Here is a 27,475-nt window from a genome sequence, read left to right on the forward strand (position 1 = left end):
CTTCATGTAATTAAGGATGAAATCACAACACACAACCTTTGATGTCAGAGAGCTGACCTTTAGCTGTAGATGTGGGTTTCACCTAATCTGGCTTCAGAGATGTCATTTAGCTTTTTTTTCACACTGCTGTCAAAATGTCTCAATGGTTGAAGTAGCACAAGCTTTCCTTCTATTCCCTGATTTGTCTCTGAAAATCAGACCGGTGCACAACCATACATTTGTTTTTGTGTGAACATTTATGGAAGCAGGGGGGGTCTAGGGAGAAAAGCATAATCGGGGCTATTTCCCTTTAGTCCTTGCAGTAACCGTTCGGGCTGTATAGACAGGATTAAAGCATTCAAGCAGATGAGCATATTTGACAAATGTCAGACAGCAGTCACAGGGTACTGAGAGGGAACATGAAGAAGTCGACTGAAACGTCTCTTTATTTAGTTTTAATTTAATACCTGACGATCATTTTGATTAATATTGAGAAATATACAAGAGGCCTTGGTGAGCACTCTTGCTGTTGTCATGCAGCTGAAGGTCGTCAGTGACAGATAACATGGTCACACCTGTTAGCAGAGTCGGCTTAGAAACTGTAATATGTAAAGCTTTAAGAGCAGCTTGAAAAAAGTGGAAGGCTTATTGATGAGAAGAGCAAATGATGTCATCAAATGACTGCCTGACGCCTAACTCTAGCAGACTGATGCATGACAAGCTCAACCAGATTGAAACTTTGGGATATAAAGAAGACAAGTAAAGTGAAAAAGCAGGAAAACAAAAACGAGCCAGGTCTTATGTTTGCGAGAAGCCGCCGGCGTCTCAATTTAAATGTCCTTATTCGCGTGAGGATCAAAGAGGTCACTGTTGGTTCTCCTTTTGAAGGTCACAGATTGTTGAACATCAGCAAGAGATGGAGGAAACGGAGGATGCTACAGCTGGTTGCCCGTAGCGCTAAGCAGAGAAAAAAAAAGACGAAGGATGGGGGGGCTGATGGAAGGGGGAGGGGGGGGGGGGGGGATCTTGTCAGAGCGTTTCTATTTTTACTCTTCGACCTCACTGACTGTCACACCCAGTCCACCCCTTCTCTATCCCTTCATCCCTCACACGCCGAGTCTCTTTGTTTCCACGGCAACCGCCTCCCATGTCTCCTTGACAACAAACCCTCCCCCCACCCCTCCACAAACCCCTTACCCCCCCACCCCCTACACACACACACACACACACACACACACACACACAGTCTCCGATGCAGTGATTATCATGGTGCTGCAGCGACGCAGGGAGTCTGGGCAGGAGAGGGGAAGACGTGACGTGGAAGCAGGAGACAGAAAGGGCAAAGGGATGGAAGGGTGAGGGTGGAGGGAGGGAAAGAAAGGGCAGGAAGAGAAGGAGAGGGGCAGAAGTATGGATCACATATCGGATATAGATACAGAGAGAGAGCGAGGCAGACAGAGGTAAGAGATGGGAGATGATGAAGGGCAGCAGATGCAGAAACATGGAGGAGGGGAGGAAAGTACGGTGGAAGTAGAAAAGTGGTGTTCATGAAGTAATCACGTAGAGGAGACAGTGTCAACAGGACAGAAGAAAGAGCAACAGAGAGGAGGACAAGAAGAACATACAGCGCTGGAAGTCTTCTTGCTTTAACATGTTCTGGTGTGAAGAAAACATTATTAAATGAGAGATCTGAGAACAAGTGTGTTTACTTAGCGTTGTTTTCATAATCAACCCGACATAAAGAGGATTCGAGCCACTTGTCTGGTAGCCTCTTTTTAAAGGACTGTCTATGAGTCAGAGTGAGCAGCAGGAAGAAAAAAAAACTTCCAGTGATTTTTCGAGCCAGCAGAAAAAAATAAATCCCCAAACTTTAGTTGACATGTGCAGAAGATACAGACATGGACGGGCAAACGCACCAGACAGAATGAAGAAGAGGAAAGATAACAGACTTCTGGTGTCAACCTTCACCAGTCAACAGTCAAGTGTCATAAATGAGCTCCTGCAGTTTCAGGGACCAAAGTTTGTGCCTTTAAAGAGAAGACGGTTTCATTAACCCAGCATGCTCAGCCACTGATGGATGATCCTCTCCTCCTATTATTATCCCAGTTGCCACGACTGCACCTTAAAGGGACAAGTCCCCCCAAATGAAAATCCTTTATTCCACCCTGACCCAGATATCATTGTTGCTAATTATTTAAGTTTAATTCAAACGAGTCAAATATACTGCTGAAGTATCCGCCCTTCTCAACGGCAATGCATGTCGAACGTTCAGACACACGAGCAGCATTTCTTCAACGGATAAGACTCACAGTTTAACCTTTGATTGTTTTTTTTTTAACCGATTTCACACGATGCCACTTGCTGGAACATTTGTTTGTGCACAGCTCCAGCTGCAGATGTTTGCTGTGCAGGCTGCAGTCCTCCATGCAGACACCAGGTGGAGCCAACGAGCAGAGCTGAGTCTCAACAAGCACCCAGTGCAAACCTGGTTGTCAATCTGCAACCACACACACACACACACACACACACACACACACACACACACACACACACACACACACACACACACACACACACACACACACACACACACGTGGGTCCCCAGTGGTCGACTTTATTCATAGTTTTCACTTTGATTCAGGCTCACATTTACTCTCAAGGACGATACCAAGGTCATTCCATCGTTTGTGTGTTTTCAGAGCCAAGATCTCACTCACGGGTAAAAGGTGGTTTCAGCTCTGCTTTAAAGGAAAGAAAACTTTCTCTGTCTCTCACTCACAGTTTATCTAGATGAATGATCACCATGTGATACACACACACACACACACACACACACACACACACACATAAACCTATAAATGTGCAGACATAGAGCTGGCAGCTCGCTTTTTTTCCATTTTACACACACGCACGCTAACACTGAGGCTGTGCTTGCCTTATGTAAGGGTGAATATAGCCAAAGCCATCAATAATGTAGTCAAGAGATGTTAGAGAGATATAAAGGTTCAACACATGGCTGAAAATAGAGACATGCACGATAAAGCCAGGAAAAAGAAATAGACCCAGATAGACTAACAGAGCTGCTGCTGTTCACCAAACCTGCTGTCAGCTGACTGAAACTCAATGTGACAACTGAGATCAAGAAGTGTCGACCCAAAGTGACAAAATGTCATCACTTTTATTTCATTTACTGAGAGAAAAGCAGGTTTACACTCTTTTGATTGAGAGACAAGCTTCTCACACACGACATGCACAAACACCTCAGCAGCACACAGGAAGTGCCCCGGCACCTCTCCAGCTACCAGACCAGAATCCAGATTACATCCCGCATCTGGACCTGACCCCAATGGACTGAGCTACTGCCGACCCTTCTATGAAGACTTGCAGCCAAACATTACATCTTTCATGTCAACGAATCCAGTCTGAAGTGATTTTGTAAAAAAGACCACTGTTGCTGCGGGAGGTTTATATTCAGACACCGTCTGACATGCTACAAAGCCCCCGCTAAACTTGGGTTTTTTTTCAAGCAATGTTCACCTACGCTCATAAGGAGGCTCTGGCAGCCTGTTGACAGCTGGCATTAATGATGCTGTGCTGAAATGTATGTGGGTTTGGGTTTCAAAGATCAAACTGAAGTGAAGACCAGGACAAGCTTTCAAAGTTTTTTCAAAATATCATTTCAAAATGTGCCTCTGGGTTTTAACTATGTTGGGTCCAGCCAGGATGGCAAAGTTCAGGCTGTGTATGTTTGGAGAACTACAACAAAAGACTCTTTATCCCAGCATGCCTTGCAGGTACTCCCAGAATGCTTTGCCACACCTAACACAGAGGTGTGAAGTCTGGGAGGTATAAAGCCGGCCATGTCTCATTGTTCTGCCTCTTTCAAACGTCGTCTGGCGACGTCCGAGGATACCCAACTCTGTTCCTGTTTCCAGCACGCTGCTCTTTGTTTAAGTTTTGGCGCGCAGCTGATCCAAGGCCTTGAAGCACACCGACGTCCTAATTCCCGAGCCTAGATCATCCACTTGAACGCATCTCAGAAGTATAGCGTTCTATTTCTCCCGTATCAAAACGGCATTGAGAGAGACTGTAAGGATTACGTCTCGTTCCGTCCTTTAAAGAAAGGACACCCACGGAGATCACCTCGCTCGACAGAGGACACGACGGCCCTGCTCAACCCCACTGGACACGCACCGCCATCACCTTACAACTGCAGAAAGGCCGCGCCAGAACCTCTTTTCTTCCTTTCATCAACTGTGGACAAACGGTTCCAAGTGAGGCTTAGCTAGGTCTGGGCAGTTAGATATAGAGAGTGTGTTTAATAACTGAGTTATTATTGGGAAACGGTGATAATATTTGCTTGGTGTTTGACCACTGTGTCTTAGATTTTATGAGAGTAAAACCTCTTTTGTTCTCCTTATTTGTGCCGCTGTGTCCCGGGTGTTCATCTGTGAGCTCCCACGTCATAACCGGGTAATAGACTCACTATCAGAAAGACTAGTGTGAACGCCGTCTGATACAAATCCGGCCACTCGCTTCTGGTACGCGACGTAAACTGTGCTCTGAGTTGTGGTGAGCTCCAGTCCGAGATTGAGCTGTCGAGGTGCGTTGTTTTCTCTCGCTCTCTCGCCTTTACACACACACCTTTCGGTAGACACACACACATAGAGACCTGTGGCTTTCCAGACGCTGCTGAAACGTAGATCACGTTCTGTGTCCGCCATCACGTGACCACGCGTGGTCGTCGCCATTTTGATCTGTCTCTGTCTGTCTGTCCCTCCCCCTCTCTCTTTCTCTCTCTCACACACGCGCACACACACACACATGTGCCACGCTTGTTTGTTTTGTTTGTTAATTGTAGTTTGGCTTATGATGGTTATTTGTTTGATTGGGTTTCATTGATTTACTTGATGTTTCTTTGTTAAATAAATTCTATTATATCTTAAAAAGTCGTTGTTTGTGATCACTGTGAATTTGCTTTGTGACTTAGGCTGGGTGAAAGGGCTTTGTGTTCGAATTTCACACCTTCAATTAAATACAGATTATTAATTATTAATGATATTGGTATTTAATTAAATAATTTGAGACTGATATTGGTAATATTTTGGTTGTTCCCTGTTTACAGGGTGGTGCCCCGAGGTTTATTAAACGCAGTTTAATAACAATTATTGATTTAGATTAATAATTAAATAAACTTAATTATTAATTTATTTTGACAATCAAATTTTACGTCATAAACCCCAACATAACCGTTGGTCAGGTATTCGCTCCTGAAAATTCCCAACAACTATGAAGTGACGACGTGCTATACATCCGTTAAACTGAAGAGCAGGTATCGTTTACTGCACTGTGGTTGATCAGGTGTGGAAAAGAGCGCCATCTAGGGATTCCTAAGCGTCAGTTTGAACCTCACATATTTAGGCTGTGAGCAGAACTTTAGTCAAGACAACCACTGAGGGACGACTCAGTGATGTTTCAATAAGCAAAGGAGACAGCCTGGATGGAGCTCTCCTCTTCACTAACAACCGACACAGGCAACAAGCTGTGGGACAAAGACGAAACACAGAGCGTCTTCAACTGATTCCACACGTGTGTGTGTGTGTGTGTGTGTGTGTGTGTGTGTGTGTGTGTGTGTCAGCTGAAGGTTGTTGAAAGTACGAGGCCTCACTTATTGAACGGAGGGTCTAACAACAATTCATGTGGTGTGAAATGTAACATCATTGTCATCACAGTGAAGCCATGTGGTCCCACTGGAGGGCATGCCATGTTGAGAAACAGCCCAGTAAGATGATTCAGCTTTAACTTCATTCTCCTGCAGCCTCCGCTGACGTGGGAGGAGACATAAAGCAACAACAACTTCTTAATCACAGACTGAGACTGTTTGGATTCTTCACAAATCAAACACAGCACTGTCTCACTCTCTCTCTCTCTCTCAGAGGGCGAGAGAGAGAGAGAGAGAGAGAGTCATATACAAAACAGTGCTTTAGAATAATGCATTTATTCATGCAGCTCTATCTGCTGGAATAGGCCATGATCACTTAAACTTGTGAAATGTTACTTAGATAAGGTTTGTGAAGCTCAGCCTGGTGTTGCATTTCAAAGAGACAAATGGAGCTCAGCGTAGACGACGGTTTATTTCATTTAGCCCCTCCCTCTTTTCCTCTCCCTCCGCCTCCCTGCTCTGCTGATCAGCTGATCATTAACTCTTGAAGTAATCAACCAACCCGACTCTCGACCAATCATCCTCTCTCTCTTCCACAGTCACTTTGTCATTTCAGTGTGATCACTAAGACCCTCCCCGTCGTCTGCTGAGGAAGGTGCTGCAGTGGACACTGAAAACCTGTAATAAATATATATATACATGAAAACATGTAGAACTTCACCAATAATAGACATTATAGGAGCCGATTATCCATATGATATGTGGTGTTTGTGTCTGTCACGATTGTCTATATAAGGTAGGAACCTTTGTTGGTGTTAAAATATGGAAATGTTGAGCCAAACAGACAACAATAAACCAATGGTATGGTTAACGACAAAGTTTTCACATGGACTTTCATTCATGAAACAAGGTAATGTCAATTATTAATTGTAAATAGTACCACTGTATTCCATCTGTGATGGCCCTATAGCCAACAATCTTCCTTTCATGCTTTTATCATCATCAAAAGCACAAATTCTTTCATATATTTATCAGCGTATCAGCTGGACTATCTGTCCTGGTCTGTCCTGGTCACCTCCAAAAACCCAGACCTCATCACATCCTGCATCCTTCTGTTACCAGCACCACCGGGGTCTGGACTCCAGAGGGGGGTATCCTATCCTGCTGTCGGCCTCACTCCCCCTCTGAGTGCATGAAGTCATCATCTTATCATGTTATTATCTTTTCCTAAAGTGTTCAATTGTAAATTCTTTGAGTCTCTCCGGATTGAAATGTGATGAAGTGACTTCAACTTACCTTTCCTATATTCTCATATTGTATGTTTTCAATTTTTTTTGCAGGCCCGAGTTCATTTTCAAGACAAACACATTAACAAAGCATGAGGAGCCCAGGTTTAAAAAGAAGAAGAAGAAGGCTTGTCAGTGAGTTTGTGTTTCAGCACCTTGTAAACCGACCCGCCTGACCTGCAGAGCCAGGACCCAGAGTACTGAGGTCAAAGGTCCTCGCAGCAGCTGTGTCAGCTCTCGCTTCCTAACATTTAATGCCACTCTTCAGCTCTCCTTCTCCCTTCAGATAAAATGCCATAAAAACAAAGTTAGACCTATTCCACCTGTTATTTTCCTGCTTTCAAGCCTCAAACGTCTGATGAGAAAAGTGTTTCATACTCTGCATGGTAAAAAAATATGTTTGTTATTATGATACTTATTGATTGACTTCTACAAATGATTAACTACTTCAGGTTGTTATTCACATATTCACTTAAAAAACGCTGAAGTTTTTCAACGTCTCTCTTGTAATATGTCCAACATTACACATTTTTAAATGACTGCATGCTGCCATCTAGTGCCGTCACACAGTGCAGTGCTAATGCTAGTGCTAATTGGCAGCATGAGGCCGTGGACACTGAGAGCAGAGGAGCCTCCTGAAGCAGTTTAGAGGAAAGTTGTACACCTGGGTGCAGTGGCTGCTACATGAAGGTTAGATGAGATGATGGCAATCAAGACTCGGCATTTCATAATGTAAGTCACATATGATGGTGCGAAAAATCTCTCTCTCTTTTTTTTAAATTTTTTACAACAAACCTGTCTGTGCTTGATTTTTTTTTAAAGAATTCAGTCTTTCTTTTTGTGTTTTTAAAACATTTATTTTTTTTCTTTTTATGCCTTCATTCCAGGGACAGGACAGAGACAGAAATCGGGAGACGAGAGACGCGGGAACAGAGGACACTGCCAACAACCACCAGGCCTACAGCGCCCGGGATTCAGTCAACTCCTAATCAGCAAATCCTTCACTGACTTTTGAAAGTGTAAATGAATGCATTGACCACGAAACAGGACTCACAGGACTGTAGAGTGACTTTTTTTATAAAGTGAAAAAAGGGAAACATGTCTTACCTGTTGGTCGAGGTCACGTGGATGAAGCCAATGTGAGAGACAGAGGGGAAGGGAGAGAGCATATGAATATAATGGTCAGTCACACAGAACAGCCTTTGCATCAGTAAACACAATAATCCAACATTGGCCCTCATCATATGTCAGCGTTAGAACGTGTTAAAGCAAAGTGAAATCAGGACGCTGCTTCAGCACCTGCTGCAGGATCTCTTAAAGCTACAGGACATTTCTTATTATTAATGCTCACGAGCCAACACTGTGCAGGTGAATGTAACTGTGTTAGAGTTGTAATCTAGAGGCAGACTGATTTTAAAACACACACGTCAGCTTTTAGAGTTAAGAAAGGGCTGAGGAGAAGCAGAGAGAGAGTCACACCAGAAGAAAAGCATCTTTCAGCAGACTGCGAGATGGAGCAAGGCAGAGCACTCAGGATCGTTCCCCGTTATTATCAGGAGTAAGGAAGCAGTACACGGGGGTCATGTCAGGGTTTTCCCCAGTGTCCCAGAGGTCAAACAGGCCAAAAGGGCAGCTGGCTTAGCACCAGACATCATGCTGTAAATGTTGGTTACCCTCGTAGAGGGAGGAACAATGGTGTCTGTAGAGTGGTCGTTCTTTCGTTATAACTGGGGGAAATCCTGATTTTCTAACGTGTCTTTAATGTAGGAGAACAAACTGGACAAGCAGATCGTCACTTGGATTTAAAAGGAAACAAAAACAGATTCTTTAGATGATAAACTGCACTGGATCTTTGCATTGCAGAATAAAGATCACAAGAAGTTTAAATGAATCACACCAGTGAAGACAGTGGAACTGTTTCTCAAGATCTACGAGATGCCTCGTTGTTCTGTACAATCCGGCAGAAGCTCTACTTAGTGATATTGATTAAGTCAATTGATCATATTTGGAGGGTCCTCTACTAAATAAATAGACAGAGAAGGCACACTGTTCTTCTTTTTTACAAGCTGATGTCTGTTCATGCGTCTGGTTCTTCTCGAGGTTTCTACAGTACTAAATGTTGCTTCGTGTTCATGATGGATCAATGTTGGGTCTTTGTAATACAAGACAAGTCAATTAATTTGTTATGAATTTGTACAAATGAACGAATGATTGTTGATTCTGGGGTCTGTTGAGGCCCCAGGTAATAACTAATCAGGGGCCCCTACAACCAGCGTTTTTTATTATTTCCCTTTTTTTTCACAGACAACTCCTCTTTATTTTCCTTTATTGATACATTTCAGTTTTCACAGGAATGATGCTGAAATGTTCGGCAGGGCATAAAGAGTGAGTGCTCTCAGATTAGGCAGGTTTTCTAATGTTGTTACAAAATGTGCACATTTTGAGGCAATGCTTTTGTTTAAAGTTTGCGCCCCCCCCCCCCCCCCCCAACTGACCTGGGGCCCCAAGCAGTTTCCTGCTCTGCCTGTTGACATGCAGCTCCTCTACGAATAAAGACTTAATGGCTTTAAGAGCAGCCGAGGAGAAAATTAACTAAATTATTATTCAGATTCTGTGTCGACAAAATCTGAAGAAAACTGAAGAAAAAATGTGAATATAATGTAGAGCTGTTGTTCTGAAATGCATATTCACATCCCTATTCACATCATGGTGTAGAGGCAGGAGTTACCAAAATACAGATATATCATTAAATGTAAACGCTGGTACGTCAAGCAAACTGGATATTTGACAGTTGTGCCTAACTATCCAAAAAGATTCTGGGCATCTTGTCTTGATTTTAACGTCTCTACCTCGACATTAACAAAGAAGCGTTTTGCGATGCAAGGACCCAGGTTGTGTTTGTGAGAAGATGTCAGGAGGTTACACAGAAACTGACAATCAGACGGACATTAGACAGTGGAGCAAGCATAGTTACTGGCATTATTAGCAGGTCAAGTCATTAAAGTTGTTATGATCATGATAACGGACACACAGAGGCAGGCAGAGGGAAATCAAATCACACAACTTGCACTTTTGTTAAAATAGGGCCCGACCAGCACTTCTGCTGTATTCTGATTTACTTAATTATCCGGCACATTTGTGTCACATTTAAAAAGACAGATGTGTGTAGCTTTATTATCAGAATACGTATATTTAAAAAATACATTTACCTGTCGGGCCCTGGTTATCACAAATACATAAGATTACAGGATCAAGCACCAAGCAGGCCTGGTGCTCAATCAACAGACAAAGAGCCATGCATACAGGAAGACAAATAGAAGCTACTTCCTGGTTTCCTAACCTAAAATAATTGTACTCAAATTAGCCCCATGTAATTAATAATCTTCCCTGTAGTTCACCAACCTTCCAGTGGGGGGAGCTGTGGCGACGAGGACTCCTGGTGCTCTGAGAGTGCAGGGAGAGAGGAAGGGGCAGCAGGGGTGATGGAGGGAGGGGGAGTGACTGTCGCTGCACTAAGTGGCGTGGCTACACTCTGGAGGGGAGTGTCCTTGGGTGGAGTGGGAGTGGCTTCATTCTTAAAGGGGGAAGCTGAGGAACTAAGGGGCACGGCTGACATGGCAGTGGATGCAGCAGGAATGCTTCCAATTGAGGCTGCTGCGGTGCTAACGACTGGAGCAGCTGTTTCCATACTGGGTGTGGCCAGAGAGGCCATGAGAGAGGCTGAGGGGACAAAAGGTTTGGCGTCAGCGTTAAGGGCTGAGCCGACTGTAGCTTTTGGAGGGTGCTTGTCTGAAGCAGCCGAGGGTGAAGTGATGGGGGACAAAGCATAAGTGGAAAGAGGGTCTGGAGTGATCTTAGAAGGACTTAGAGCAGAACTGACTTGTGAAGCAGGGGAGGTGCTCTCTGTTGGGGTGGTCTTTGTTAAGGGCGCAGTAGCAAGGGAAGGGGTGTTGGTGATTGGGGTGGTGGTCTGGGAGTCGGAAGTGGAGCCTGGAGGAGTCTGGAGGACTGAGTCCAGAAAAGAGAAGGTCTGGGAGACTGGGCTCAGATTGTCTCCTGTCATAATTGCTAGACTACTACTTGCATCTCCAGCCAAACTGCTCTTGGTGGCAGCGCTAGCGGCTACGCTAATGTTGGGTGCAGGTTTATTGGTTGAAACGTTCTCTTCTTTTGCTTTTTGACCGGCTTTAGCAGATACGGGGAAATCGTCCACGCACATTGGCTCATAGGAGCGTGGTGGGGAATCTGTTACGAGGCTAGCATGGGAACTGTTGGTGAAACTTGTGGGTATTTGTATATGGGCAGAGGGTAAAACAGGATTTGGAGTTTGGGAGTCAGAAGGACCAGAGTTGGCAGTTGTCGCCCAGTCTGGAGCGACTGAAGCGAGGGTCGGAGAGATGGGCTGCTGAGGTGCTCCCCACTCCTGTGGAAGTCTGGCCCGAGTCTTAGTCTTCTTGCCTTTTACTCTACCCCCTCCTCCGCTCTCTCTGATCTCCCACTCCCAGTTTTCATCCTCGTCCTCCTCTGCCTCCTTATCCTGAATCCCATGCTTATCTGACTGGTCGACATTATTCTTCTGGCTATCCGAGAAGTTGTTGTTATTGTGGCTCTTCCTCTTCTTCTTCTTGCGTCTCTGCTGTTGCTTGCCAGCCTCGCCCCCTGGCCCCACTCTCTCAGGACTGAGGGGTTCGGAGGTAGAGGAAGTGGTACTGCTGTCGTCCATTGAGCCGCTGGGAGAAAGGGCGGGAGCTGCCGAGGGGGGAAGGGCTTTATAAGAGGAGGAACCAATCACATACTTTGTCAGAGACTCACCTGCCAAAAAGCCATCAGATTCAGGTTACCATAGGAGGTTCTCTAACTTTAAGTCTAAATTGTTCACTGTTTCACCTCAGTGTAACGATACTAATGAGGTGACTTTTTGAAGAAGGGGAGCTTATGATTCGTCCAATAACTTCAGTAGAGCATGTTTTTTTTGAATCACAGTGTTTTTAGGATAGACTCGTACATAATCAGGTTTTGCCTCTGTTCCAGTCAGCAAAATTCATGATTTTTTTTTTTTTACACATTTACAATGCAGTTTAAGGGAATAGGATACTTGTGACTTCTTGATTATGTGTTAGAATTTGTCAGGTTGTGCTCAAGACTTGATCCAGTCCGTTCAGTTGCTTGCTCATTTAAAGATATGCAAAGGATGAGATGTCCTTATTGTTTGGTGGTTTATATGCACATGATGTTTTGGTGTATATGTTGCACAACAGCATGTCAGCCACAAAAGCCGCTCAATTACATTATTTCATATTTGAGTCCCTGACAGGCGGCAAGCGATGCATTGCATAGCAGCACAACACAATGCCCCGTTTATTCCCCGACGCCCGTTTCTATTTTATTTTTCTGTTGCTAACGTAGACATGGACGAGGAATGAGGAACAAGGGAGCTGGACAAGGTGTCAGCAGTGTCCTTCACTGATTGATTTACTTGATTTTCTTTCCCTTTTCAACAGAGGTTGTTAGCTTGTTTCGCTAAATTGAGATCGCAGTATGATATCCATATCCACGATTGAAACGTTGTGCTTTGACTTGTGTTAGCACAACTGCTCGTCAGAACAAAACACGAGATGTAATACTATTTACAAGGGGAAACAGAAATTCCCTGACAGCGAGCGTCCGATGGCTTAAGGCAGACCAGGAATTATAATCTCATATGGAGTTTAATTGTTTTAATTTTTGCTGAATTGTATTTGCATATTGTATTATTTAATTGTTTGCCCATTTCCTGTCAACGGACAAAAAATGTACGTTAGCAGGCTATGATGCCAATATTTAACATTTCAAGATAATTTTTATCTCTGTTGGTGTTTGTATCATTTCTTTACTGTTAGGTATAATCTGTGAAACCTCAACATATGTTAGTAGGTTGATGGTACATTAATGGTGAAAATGAGCACCTGGCCTATCCAGCATGGCGTTCGCCGCTTGTCTATAAAACAAGACGTGCCAATCAAGCTCCTCAGAAGGAAACTCTTGCTCTTCAGCCACTCCAGAAAGGAAAGGTCAGCGCTCTCAGAGAAGGACCTTAGACATTCAAAATAATATTCAGTGGACTCTTTCTCTCAGGCAGAATCCCAAGAAAATACTGTCTGTTTTCAGCAGCACGCTGTCTTCGGACGCCTCCTCAGTGACAGCAAAGATAGGCGTTTAAATTTACAACATGGAAACAGTTCCCCCTTGATGGTCTCGTTTGCTTTTGTAGCTCATTCCAGAGCATCAATTTTAACTTTGATCTGTTTTATAACCAGACTCCTCACAAGGGGCTTCAAGTATGTTTTCCCCCTTGATGTTTTTTTTTTTTTTTGGCCATGGTAACCATAGTAACCGAAATCTGACAGCTTTAAGGCTCCTCTTAGCACAACCATCTTATAATTTCCTCATGAAAAAAAGATTGTATGTGACGGTGCCTGCTTTTATAAATTCATCTAATTTGTAATCTAATCTGATACAGACTAATTCAAGGTTCAGCCAGGATGACTTACTATCAAGACAAATATGTACAGGTGCGGTGTGAGCGCACATTAAGAGATCAGGAATGGGTGCTCAGCTGTGTCATGTCTGCAAAGATTTGGATTACATTTACAGATCTGTAGCATCAAAGTGGTGTATCTATGTCTACATTTCTATCTTTAAGAATGACCTAATGCTGTCATCATCCTCATTTGGTCATTACTGATTTAACCAACATGAATCTTCATTAAAACTGTGAAAATGGGAGAGAAGATCAATCATCTCGTCATGTCACAATCGAGTCTGGAATTGGCCGTTTCAAGACGGCATTATTCTGTCCAAACATTTTTTTTGAGTGTTTCGCACTGTCTTGAAAATAATTTGAATGCCCTACTTTAAACATCATCATCATCATCATCATTATCATCATCATCATCACCCAAATATGAGGGCAGGAATGGTCGTCTGAATGGAGCAAACCCGACACAGCAACAAAACACAAAAGCTCAAAAGCAACTCAACACGAGACATGAGTCACATCGAGGTGAGGCATGCATGATTTTTAAAATGTGCGCATGCATGCATGAATTTGAAATCATGGTAATGAATGAGTCGTTGTCAGACATGCAGAGATCTTAAAATGATCCAAAGTAAGATCGAACATGTCACAGGATGACGAGACAATAACGAACATTGCAAATGCACATGCAAGTTTTAGCAGACAACAAAAGATTCCATCTTGCATGATCCCTTCATGTTTCTGCTCCCACCACACTCTCTTCTTTAAGGATGAGGTCCGCATGTTTGGAAAGGAGTTTTTTTTTTTTTTCTCTGAAGCCATTCATTGATTATTCTTGATGAGCAGTTCATCAGCTCAGAGAGAATGTGAGGCAGAAAGATGAACAAATGGATTCAACTGGACAGACAGAAGGAGAGATCAAATAACAGTGTTGGACCTATACAGCCCCTCTTAGTCTGCTCATCATGCCGCCTCACCTTTCTTCTCCCATCTCCTCTTTCTCCATATTACACCAAAGGATGTCATTGCGAATCCAGAAAATGGTGCAGTACCTTCGTAACCTGGCATCTCTCCCTGTCTTTCTAAAGTGATTGAAGTTGCTATTTTCTCCTTTTGGCGAGAACGCTTCCCTGGCTATAAACAGCATGGACACGGGTCATTATCATCCATATTTAATGTGCTTATTTAACTCAATAAGGTATTTAATGGGAGTACCTCTTAATCTGGAGTCAGGCAAATTGCCAAGGGAGACATTAATGTTGGCTGCCTCAAACACACTGCCTGTGCAAAAGTCCAGTGTCAGAGTTAATCCAGAAAGTTGTGCATGATGACACCTGAGCAGGCAGAAGTACAAGTGTGTAGAAGAGTCTGAAGTCCAGGCACTGAAAAGCACTTTGAGAAGAGGCGGTAAACGTCTGTGTTGTGTATGCTTCGTTTAGCTCCAGAAATGTGATTTGGCCTCGACTGTACGTTTTACACATGAGTTCAAAGAGTCACAAAAATGGTTCTTGAGGTGATGATATTCTTAGGGCCTGATTTACAAAGATCATTAATAAAGAGTAATAAACTGCGTGTTCACTCCAAAAGATTGAACGTTTGGTTTGTGGGCTTTTGTGGGTGATCGACGAAGAGAATTTGCGGGATTAATAACAGGTGCAAATCTTGTGGCGGCGGTAGTATTTAAGTTAGACTTGCGTGTTCTACTGGTTTACATCACGGAGAGTTTGGACGGAAAGCAGGACGACTGCAAACGCAAACTACGTATTAATGTGAGAGGCAAATGAACGTCCAGTAACTTAGAGTTAAAGCAGAAGAATAACTGAATGCTACATTTGGTTCATAAGAAAGCCTCGGCAGTAAACATGGCCTCTCTTTTCTTCCCTCCATCTTTTGAATGAATTGTTTCATACACTGTGCAGGAGGTGCAAGCTGCGCCACTCGGACCATTGATGCGCACCAGCGGCTGACCAGCGTGGTGCCTGATCGGACATAAACGCTCTGGCAAAGACGTTCGAAGACGGGGGTACAAGCTGTGGCGAGGTCCCCCAATCCAAGCGTCCTACAGCGTAACAGCACGGGGCAACACGGGGCAACACGGGGCAACACGGGGCAACACGGGGCAACACGGGAAAAAGGAAATGCCCAGTTTAAAATATTGTTGGGGCAATAGGACGACATAAATGTCAATGTTGAAATTCTTTAGAACGTAGAGGCTGTGAATGTTCAGGTATATTAATTGAATGAAAAATAAATGCACATTATTTACAGACACTTAATGTTGTTATCAACACTTCACCTCCATCAGTATTTATATGCAGAGGTAACTGGGAAGATTTCTTCCTGAGAAAATCATCACTTGTTACGCGTGTGACTAAAAAGCAACAACAACACGGATCGATATTATAAATCCAAACTAATCATTGTCTCTAATGTTGAATAGATGCCATCTACTAAATCTACTAAGAGACATTGGTAGTTAAACAGGCTGCCGTGCTAAGGGGCCACTTTTTATATAACATTTGACAAACAAGGAAGGATTTGTAAAAGCTAGATGAGAGAATGACTTCCCTTATCTGAGGCTTACGTTTAACTCTGCATTGTTGTCATCCTGGTTATGTAAGGGGACGGCCACCATCACAGGATGTCTGCAGGTACTTTGTGTGAGAGAGTGCTTAGCTAACCACAACATTTATAAATAGCAGCATGTGGTTACATCACTATAGTCTTTTCCCTGAAAATGTGATGGGCAGTAGGCATATAAAAAACAACAAGCATAACTTTCATTTAAAGTCCTGCAGGTGAACTGCACGCTGAAGCACTCTTACTGGTGATATCTGACAGTTTTACCTGAACTCATTCCTGCTTTCTACAGAGTTTTTATCCGTGTAGCTGATGTGAAATCTGCTTCAAAATTGACTGAATAGTTCATGTTGACATAAAGCATGTATTGCTAGTTGTCTTCATGCAGTGAGGAGAGATAAAAATAAAACCCTGAATAAAAGTGTTCTGAATGATTAATAGATCCTGCAGGAGTGAAACTCAGACATTTGAAAGTTCACAGTGCTTCGAGGTACTGTCGATACAATCTTCAGTTTTCTCCGCTGAGTTGGGCCGACAGTCTGAGAGAAAGACGTTTCTTTTAGACGATGAATCAAAAATGTCTCTGTTTCGCTTTTGGGCTCAGAATAAAGGATGGCATCGTGTGTTGGTTTGTCTTTGTTGAGGTATACTCCTGTGGGGTTTTCTTTTGTTTTTCTGCCAACGTTCAGCTGCTGTTCACTGAAGCAGCTTCTGATGACAACGGAGCCTCTTTATCTCTGATAGGAGGAAACTAAACATGGTATGGGGAACATTAAGATCCCCACAGAGGAATCTGCGTTCATGACATGCTTAAGCCCCATGTGTCTGTCATTCTCTTCTTCAATCATCAAACAGTGTTCAGGGTTCACAGAGGCAACCAGCGGACAAAGAGCACTGCTCAAACTGTTTCACCTTGAGAGCGAACAACTAGAAAATAGCGCCCTCTGCTGCCGAAAGAAGTTTCAGTGCGATTCAGGCTTTAACTCTTCTCCGGTCTCCAGCCGACCCCTTGTGCTCTGCTACAGAACCCATGGCTTCTTTCTTGAGTTAGGGGCGAGTAATGTTAGCATAATATTTAGAGAAAATGAAACCTAATGAATGAGTGGGATCTTAGCTGTTTAACTTTGGGACAGGCTTTTATCAATGCTCTTTATAACGTTGGTACATAGTTCTGTCATCAGACTGCCTGACTCTGTAAAGGATTCTTGAGCTGGTTCAAAATGCTGCAGTATTAGAAATAAGACCAGATCCGGGAGGCAGACAAACCTTCTCTCTGTTTTTAAAGAGGCTGAAAACATAAAGCTAATGAAGAGGGTCGTGTCAGGCTTGGAGTTATGCTGCTCTAGGCTTAGACTCGGTGGGGCGTCGAGGTCGCTCTCTCTGTCCCTGAGCTCCCTTGTTCCGTAGGTTCCTCTGGATCATAGCTGCAGATGTGAACTGTTACGTCCATTATCATTTACATAATCGTTTAAGTGAAGCTTAGACTACATTCACACCTCCCTTTTTTATTTCTGTTATAGCTGTTAAAGTTAGACTGATCTGTCGTTCTGATCGTACTTTGCTGCTCCTGCTGTTACCGCACATTCTCTCACCAGTATCATTAGCCAGAGATCTGTTTAAATTGTTGCTGTTGTTGATCCTGTTGGTTCGTTTTCTTTTGTCTCTCTGTTTCCAAGCCCAACACAGTCCCAGATATTTGGCTTTTCAGCATGACTCTGGTTCTGCTCAAGACTTCTTGCCTCTGTTGCGCTGCGCTCACGGTGGGTTCATGAAGGAGTTACGCTCTTTTACTTGCTCTTTTTGTAAAGTTTCCTGAGATAACATTATCTGTACTATAAAAATAAAGATTGATTCATTTACATTTGACTTCCTACTCTGTCCATAGCACCCTCCCTTGCTGCCCCTGCTGACAGTAACACATGCATCCAGGCCTCGCTCTGATACCTGTAGAGTGATCCATAGAGAGGATTCCTTGGCCACCAGAGGAAAACAGATCACTGGTTTTAAAGGGGCTGCTTCCACCTGTGTTACTGGTGTTTTTGTTGTCCATACCAAACAGGCCGGAACTCTTCTGGGTATCCATGGCTGAACCCATCCCGGTCTGGCCGAGAGTGGACCCCATAGAGGTCTGGAAGGGTGGCAGTCCGGTCCCCATGGTCCCTCCCATTCCAGACTGAGAGAAGCCTGACACAGAACAGAGTCCTCAATATCAGACAGCTGAACAAATGGACACACTGCTGCTATACAGCAAACACACAGGCAGACAAGATAACAATCATTTAAATATAACCTTCAATATATAATCTTCACCACGCCAACTCAAATTAAGAGTCAAACGGTGGACATTCTCACGATTAAAAAACATCACAAGCTTGGTGGGAAGCAGTCAGAATATCTCTTTATTGGTCCAAACATAGACGACACCTGTGGCAGCATTGTACCCAAACTTTTACCAACATGTCTATCTCTGTTTGTCACCCCAGGCTATGTAAGATTAAACACTGAATTTAAGCAATAAAAAAAGACAGCTGTTTATTTTATAACCCTGCTCATCAGGGTCACTTACATTAGCTCAACAGGGGGGTGGGGGGGTTAAAGCCCAGAATCCAACACACTCTGAGCATGAAGATAATTCATCTCTCTCAGCAATGCTCAAGGTTTCCGTTTCACTTTTTCGTACTTATTTTTGCAGTTATATTAATATTTAAAGGTCACATATTCTCCTCCTTTTCAACCGGTGTAAAACAGTCCCAGAGCTCCCGTGAACATACGTTGATACGAAAATATGTTAATGAGCTGTGTCTGACCACACCCCCTCTCTGGAATTGTCTTTCTATATATTGTTTGTTTGCCTTCTGATGCATGCTCAACTTATTTAATGCTGATATTGCACAGGAATAAATCAGTTACCAAATGATATTGTCACGTCAATAAAAATGTGGTTTGTATCAAAAAGATTCATGCTTTTTTAAACGGTTTAAATAATAAATAATACAAAACAGTAATAATACAAACCTTGTTTCATCATTAGATGTTTTATGCACAAAATTGTGCAATGTCAGCCAAATTGTCAGATTCTATGTGTATCTAGATCTAGCTGAGCACTGAGAGTTATACCATCTGAAAACATGTATGCCTTATCAACACATCTTATTAAATGAAGCTCTGAATCCTTTTGATGACCAATGACCAAGCTTTTCACATTCACCACACGGGAGACACAGAAGGTGAAAAAAGTGAGGAGGACCTAGAAATGAGTCGGGCATGCTGCTGTCTTTTGCCTTGTTCAAGCTCCACTGATCTGTCTTCCCTCCCATCATGGGACCTGAGAAAGAGAGAGAGGGGAAGGAGATACAACCAGGAAGAAGGAGAGAATGAAAGAGAAGGAAGGAAGGAAATAAGGAAGTAAGGAAGTAAGAAAGAAGGAAAGGGGAGGAAAGGAGTGACCAAGAGACAAACATTGGACAGTCAACAAGACAGTGAGAGCAGAGAGCCTGTGAGCAAGTCAAACTTAGTACGAGCAGAGACTCTGCAGAGACGAAGAGCAGATTGAAGGAGCCAGGTGGAAATGTAATGGGGCAAAACAAAACGTGAAGCTTTAAATGTATCCAACTGGATAAAACAAGAACATCCACTGTTTGATGTTACAGTCAAAGTGAGAGCATGTGATGTTAAAGAAAGAACTGTGAGTCCTCAGGACATCACGTTGTTGTTCACTGACAGCTCGACAACATGAATGAAGGCTGAATTTCTGGCATTATAAATGTTGAAAGCAATTCATAAAGCTTTGTGTTTCTCAAACGTGACCAGCACAGAGAAACAGAATACTAATAGGATCAATAATAATATGAATAGAATACTAAAAGAATAATAGAAGAAGTACTAAAGAGTCTGAGACTGTTGCTCCTTTAGGTATCTGCAAATGAAAATGTCCCTTCATGCTTACCTGACAGATAGTCAGAGCTGAAGGCAGACTGTCCTGGTGGGTCCTGGCGTCCCCCTGATGACATCATTGATGACATCATTCCTTGACCTAAAGGAGACAAAAAGCAGAATCACCAAAGAGTCTCTTGAAAAAAGATTGATACCCAACGCCCGACACTCATGACCTTCATATTTTGACAGGTACAGTGGAGCGTCCTGCAGCCTCTCCTCATGAGTGTGTCTGTCTGTCACTCTGCACTACATCAAAAAATACATCTTAAATAATACATCTTCAATTGAACAAAACGTACGTCCATTGGCCAGAAGTAGTAAAAGTAGAGGAAGTGCTGACATCAGAAACACTTCACAGATAGACAGGGACCAAAATGGCCAAAAGAAATATCATAAAATGTGTTTAAAATGTTTTCAGACATGACATGTTTACTGTTGCCATGGAAACATAACATACTTCTCATAAGGAAGCGTGAACTGCTGCCTTACTGTTGCTGTATGTGCTGCTGTGATACTGTACTTGGATACATCAGCTCGTCAGTAAACATGATCTCTGCCTCAGGTCGGTCTCGACCTTTCGTCGTCTTGACTACGGTCAACTCAGAGGTCATTTTCATCGTGGGTGGGGGGAGTAAAGAGAGACTCACTCCAATGATTCCCCATCAGCCTCGACATCATCTTTCCATACTGTTTTGATTGAGAGCCCCCTGGTGGCAGAACTGACATACTGCATGTAAAGATCTTCTAAGCAGCTCACAGCGAGCAGAGAGACACATGTATTATGATTCTTCATTAAACTCCAGCACAGTAAAGATGCATGTGATGTCACATGTAAATCATGGACACTTTTCTTCAAAGTTCACCACAAGCGTGAGCTGCTGAAAAACCACATGTAGTATAATGAAGTGAGCGTCTGTCCGTGGTCCTGAAATATACACAGCCTCTATCAAATCATTCTGTTTGGACCCTCGAGCATCATGATGACTGATCATCAAAGGAGAGTCCGTCCAAGAGGTTTACTGATAAAAACAGGATTCATCACATATTTTCAGGGGAAATGAGGACACTGATGTCTGGTGCAGTCCCAGTATCAGTGAAGTGAGTCTCATCAATAATGGAGACGAGTGAGTTTGTCTCTCACACTCTTTCTTTACTGTCGTTTCTATTTTGGGGATTTTAAAGTAGAAAACACACACACACACACACACACACACACACACACACACACACACACACACACACACATACACACACACACACACACACATACACACAGACAGACAGACAGACACACACATACACACACACACATACACACACAGACACACAGATAGACACACACACACACACACACACACACACACACACACACAGTCACTCACACACACACACACACACACATACACAGACACACACACATACACACACAGTCACTCACACACACACACAAACTGCAGAGTCATGGCAGACACAAAGCCTCATGAGTCTCCAGTTTTCTCCTCTACCTGCCGGGTACACACACACTTACACAACACTTGAACATAACAGTAAATTTAACATCATTTCAACCACACACACAAACACACACAACCCCACAGAGTGTGTGTGTGAGAGAGCGGTCGGACCCCAGACAGTCACCATCCAGGCCTGAAGGTCAAACAACAGGATTTTAAGGCATTTATGCATCACTGGGCTGGAAGCACTTTAGCAAACATCAAGCAGGAGAAACAAGCAGGCACCACTAAAAACAGATATCACAGGCTCGTTCACTGGGCTCACTATTGTCCTGGACAGGTTGTACTCTTTCATCGCTCACTGCAGTGTTCGGTTAGACGCAGCTTCTATTTTCACCTTGTTTAATCATCTTAAACTGGGATGACAGGAAAGGAATACTGATGATCAATTAGTATTCAGACCTGCTCTGAGTGAGTTCTCTTTGAGTGAAATATTAAAGGAGCAATATCCAACTCTGACATCTAGTGTTAAAAATAGGTACTGCAGTCAAAACACGAGAGTACACTAGCTTTTAACGACATGAACGAGAACACATGACATCAGCCTTGCTTATCCTTGCCCATGTACAATGCGTGTTACAGGAGGATTCCACCAGAGGGAGCACCACATTAATCAGACGCTTTAAAACACAGAAGTCAAGATGATCCGTCGCCGGCTCCTTTGGTCCGCATGTTTGCTGCCTCTGCAGCAGCAGTGACACATCCTTGTGTGGGTAGTTGCAGACTTGATCTATGAACTCTTCTTTAAGACTTTCCACCATTGTTGTCGTGGCTCTCTGGTGCCATCACCATGCAACTCTGCACTGCTCCTAGCGGTTGTGTCCATATTGCATCTCAAAGACGCGTAGCGGTAATTTCTGAGGACATGCACAACCAACGCTCGCAGGCTGCCGTGTGCTGGACACTGAAGCTTCAGTGTTTAGCCAGCTCTGCACGGCTCTGTAAATCTTTCTCTTTTCTAACCTCTCTCCATTTTTCAAAAGCATCTCCCATATTTACATCACATGTATCAGCATAAAATGACATGAGTGACACCTGGCCTTTCTTAAGGAGTCTGATTCTACCTGTCCGACACTCTCTGACTCACTCGCATAAGTTACCATGGTAACTCAGTGGGGATCATACAGGCTGCAGTGAGGGTGCAACAACTCACTCTGAAAAAAGCCAGACAAATGGAAGTAAGAGAGGATTCTCCTGAATCCTGCTTCACGGGAAACCCCTCTGGTGTCTCTGTCCTTCTCCCCACGTTGCCCTTTGTCTGTTCTTTCTGTCAGTGCGTGTTAGAGGAGGCGTGGCTGGCTCACTCTCTCTCCTCTGGAGCTGCAGCAGAGTCACACCTGCTCCATTAAAGACGGATCAAGACTCCACCACTCTGACAGATAAGTTGGTCTTATTTTGTAGTGCTGTTTGTAAATCTTTGTTCACAGTGATTTCTGGTGCTTTTTTTTAATGTTGTGTTTTGTGTTTACTAAATGCGTTTGTTTTTGGGACTTTTGAAATGTGGCGTTCCCCAGCTGCCTCTCCAGGCTGCGGGGAAACCCCTCAAGGTTTTAAAAAGTTAAATTCAAAGAACTAGCTGACTGACTTTGTATCTCATTTTCCAAATGTTCAAAAGCAGAAAACCTCCGCCTCTCTCCATCAGGATCTCCTGATGTTGTCCTTGGCCCGGCCCTGCCCCCCAAGCAGCCTGCACTTTCTGAGGCTAATATTGACGTGCATTAATGCTTAAGTCTGTCCAGCTCTCTTCTCTGCATGCCAAGGACAGAGGAGGTTACTGTGAACTCGCCATGCTCAGTCACAGCTGTCACTCCTGTGTCTCAGGGGAGGGGATGCACTTAGAGAAAGGGAGCGAGGAGTGAGGAGGAATGTAAGGGAGTGAGGAGGCTGAATCTTAGGAAGTGAGGAGTGAGGAGGAGGTTGAATTTGAGCGAGTGAGTAATGAAAACGTGTTTTCATTTCGGCTGTCCAACGACTAGAATTTTAAAAAGCGCTTATTCGCATCTTTAATCGCATCACTCAGACGACAGGGAGACACTGAGGAGCACTATCTACGGAGAGCCTGAGGGATTTGTGCCGAACATTCCTGGAAACTTTTTGTATTCTTTGTGACATCAACGTCACTAAAATGTTTGATCCAACACATTTTCACTCCATACTCATACTTGCCGGTTTGGGCAGTTGCTCTAATTTTCAGACTGCAGCCACATCAGACATATTATTCAATAATCCACTAGACTTAAAAAGCGGTGTCTGTTAGATGAAAAGAATAGCACTCTAGACTCTTGGACTCAGATTAACATCGGACAAAAAGATGAGGATCTGGTTTAAGAAAATTGAATGTAGCTGTTAATAAAGCTCTTTAAAAGACATTTCCTGTATGTGTTTGACCCATAGACCCCACACACACACACACACACACACACACACACACACACACACACACAGACACACACGCACTCCCCCTGAAGACACACACATTTCTCAGATCAGAGAATTTGCTGAACTGAAAATATGAACTTATGAGATAACTGCATTGATCCCTGAAGGGAAACTAAGTGTTCACACTGAACGAGTGAGCTGCCCCCTGCAGGCGCTCCTGAGGTATCGAACCCTCAACCTTCTGATTGATAGACAATGACTCTACCCACTGAGCCACAGCCGCCCCTGAACTATGTCCTGAACACCTTCTGCTCTAGTTCATGTTCACATCTTCACCACTCCATGTTGTATGCTTGGCTTGACTGTTGGCATGGTAACTACCTGTTGGACTGGGCCGGTTTGAAGTCCATCTGACTCTGATCTCAGCAGCTGTTAAACTGCTGAGTCTATAATCATCATGTTCAAACTGTAACCACTTCATTCTCCTCTGTCTGTCTCTCTGTCTGTCTGTCCATCTGTCTGTTTGTCTGTCCATCTGTCTGTTTGTCTGTCCGTCTGTCCGTCCGTCCATCCGTCCGTCTGTCCGTCTGTCCGTCTGTCTAAGAGTACATCTTGTACTCCAGAAGTGCTGTCAAAGCTTCACTTGCATTACATTCACTTCAACCTATCTGCTGAAGTCAGCACACACACACACACACACACACACATACACACACACACACACACACACACACACACACACACACACACACACTCACACACACACTCACACACTCACACACACACACACACAGGCAGTGACAGCCAAGGTGTGTGTGTGGTGACCTCACCAACACTGCATGTGTGTATAGCTGCTGTATTGATGCTCCACTGTACTGCAGTCACATGTGACTGTCTCACACACACACACACACACACACACACACACACACACACACACACACACACACACACACACACACACACACGTCTCATAGACTTAGATACAAACGTAAACATACACTACAAAAAAGTGACTTTGATGGTCACAAACACACACGACACTTCCCGATGCAGTGCCTCTCTCTCTCTCTCTCTCTCTCTGTCTCTCTCTCTCTCTCTCTCTCTCTGTCTCTCTCTCTCTCTGTCTCTCTCTGTCTCTCTCTCTGTCTCTCTCTCTCTCTCTCTCTCTCTGTCTCTCTCTCTCTCTCTCTCTCTCTCTCTGTCTCTGTCTCTCTCTCTCTCTCTCTCTCTCTCTCTGTCTCTCTCTCTCTGTCTCTCTCTCTCTCTGTCTCTCTCTCCTCTACCTCGCTCACACACACACACACACACACAGTGAAAGTACACACACTGCAGGGATGTGTTAGCATGCCTCAGTAAACACAGCTCCTTCCCAGCTTGACAGAAACACGAGCAGACTGCAGCAGAACTTCTTGGGCCGTTACATATGTGCTGGGATCATATGCAGAGGAGAAGTCCTTCAACGCACACCAATGAACATCCTCCAGAATCCTCCAAAGAGGGACGCTGGATTTCTTTTTCTTCATTATCTGTCAGTGTGTTTACATGCAATTTAGACAAAAAATTACAGTGTTGGACTGACAAAAACCCGACTTTTAAAATACATGTTAACATGTTCATCGGGATGAAATCAAACAAAGATAAAGTTCCCAAGGTCGGACAATCTAACCAAGGTCATTTAATGATGACTTTACTCTTACATATACGCCTCAATCGGACCCGAGCTAGACGAGACATTCTGCCCAAGCTCATCAGTCCCAGCACCGGTCTTTGACCCAGAGAGCTGCATCAATGTGGAGCACAGCAGGAGTCACATGGACGTTTGTCTTCAGATACCACCTTTAACACAGCAAAGTGTAGAAGGACATTCGCCTGATCAGATGACCTGATCGGACTTCAACTGTAGCTCGCAGCGTAATTTAACGTGTGTTCTCACAATGCAGTTCATTTTTATATATACTATCCAGCATCAGACTCTCAGGAGTGTCAGGCTGCACACTAGATGACTGGATCATCAAACCTAAGTGTCCACCTCGCGTTTGAGGCTTGTCCACTTCCTGTCAAATGAAACTTTTAGGACTCAGTGACGAGGAGTGACATGTGCAGAATAAGAGTGAGACTTCTTGGCTCCCTGCTCGTCCGACTCCGAGCTCGACCACAGTCCATGACTTGTCATCTCAGCACTCAGCCAACTAATGAGTCATTCAAACAGCAGCATCCCTATCAGGCCTGCAGCTCCACTGTGGCCGCAGCACTGTTAATAAATAATGTAATAATCCGACCTGAAGATGATGAGCACGCCAGCTGCAAACACAGTAATCCCATGAGGCCTGAACAAGAAGTCCTCTCACACCTTCCTTTCTCACAAACTCACAGCGAGCCAAATGTTAGCATCATGTGAGTCAACGTCCATCTAAAGAACATCTGACATCACAAGAGAGTCAGGTCACCTGTTCCCACTTTGTCGATGTTAGCAGGAGCACAAATCAGACAAATGACTAAATCTGTACTAAAGTGCGTGAGGCCCACGCCAAGTCAGCAGCTGACTTGTAGACTTCAGATTCATTTGTCCCTCTTGATGTTTTGGCACATTTCTTATTCATTGTTTGGAGCTTGTAGCATATTTGTGTTTCAAAAGATGCTAGCAAGAAAGCTATTAGCTAACGCTAACTAAATGGGCACTTCTTTTTTAATCTTCTGTTGCTTAAATGGACTGGAACAGACAGTTTGTCAGGAATATTAAACAAAAAGTGTAACATGTTTGTAAACTATAGTGCATGTGTGAAAGGGTCTTCAGCCCCCTGATGAAGCACCTACAGTCACTGAAAACATGGTAGAGGTTAAAGACAGCTCTTCATAGAAGCCATTTTAAATGATCTTCTACAGTTTAAGTCTAAGCACAAATACAAAGCACCACTGCAGCTCAAACGATGACCCTACGAAGGATCTTTGCACAGTTCAGTCATATTTATAACACGTGTTATTATCTTTCATGATGTACCTCTAGAGGTCAATCATTACAAAAAGAAAAGTGTTTGATTTTGTGATTAAAGGTGTGTGCTCCCTGACGTGGACGACAGACGGGCTTCTGGTTTCCCATGCCTCTCTCAGCTGTTCTCAAGGAGGTGCACAACACTCTACTACATGAGCACACCATCAAACACAGAGTCAATCAAAGCACGAGGCAAGAAAGGAGGGGGGTAAGGGAGGAGATGTGAGAAACACAAACGATGAGAGGACTCAGGGACAGATCTGTAACAGAGATGAAGCTGTTCAAACAGGAGGGGAGATGAGATGGTCTCAGACTGAATCCACCCAGACCATCTGTGAGCTGTCCAACATGAGGTGATCGTCTTTGTGCTGCACATCCAGTATGAAGTCTATGAACATGATGCAGCTGTTCCACTGTGTGGTGTCGTCCATCTCAAATCAACCATCTCCATAGTCAATGCTGTCTGCCAACTTTATCCTCCAAAAAGCCCTCAACACTTTTTTCAAGACAATAAAACTCTGCTCTAAAATATATATGTCGGCCATCTTGCAGAAGTCGTCACAGTTTCAATGCACCAGCACAGATACAGTAACTGATTCTGTCTCAACACCCAAATAACTAAAGACCGAC

The 27,475-nt window shown here is 43.8% G+C and overlaps 1 protein-coding gene and 1 long non-coding RNA gene across 6 annotated transcripts in view; one reads left to right on the forward strand and one right to left on the reverse strand.

Annotated features, from left to right (window-relative positions):
- LOC306826563 (uncharacterized protein) overlaps positions 1–27,475 on the reverse strand; it is an 86,803-nt gene that overhangs the window by 38,047 nt on the left and 21,281 nt on the right. For 3 of the 5 annotated variants that reach the window (XM_079347951.1, XM_079347949.1, XM_079347948.1), the window contains exons 3-6: positions 19,971–20,057; positions 19,272–19,349; positions 17,969–18,208; positions 10,330–11,676 (exon numbers count right to left, since the gene is read on the reverse strand). In XM_079347951.1, coding sequence (XP_079204077.1) covers positions 10,330–11,676; positions 17,969–18,208; positions 19,272–19,349; positions 19,971–20,057 — 1,752 coding nt within the window. The remainder of the gene's footprint in view (positions 1–10,329; positions 11,677–17,968; positions 18,209–19,271; positions 19,350–19,970; positions 20,058–27,475) is intronic. The other 2 variants (XM_079347950.1, XM_079347953.1) reach the window with 2 other exon arrangements.
- On the forward strand, positions 5,278–6,219 carry LOC306826564. The gene is made up of 3 exons (XR_013779451.1): positions 5,278–5,578; positions 5,635–6,065; positions 6,125–6,219. It is a non-coding gene; the product is annotated as an uncharacterized lncRNA (long non-coding RNA).

This window comes from Symphodus melops (genome assembly GCF_947650265.1).
Source record: "Symphodus melops genome assembly, chromosome: 7".
NCBI classification, from domain to species: Eukaryota; Metazoa; Chordata; class Actinopteri; order Labriformes; family Labridae; genus Symphodus; species Symphodus melops.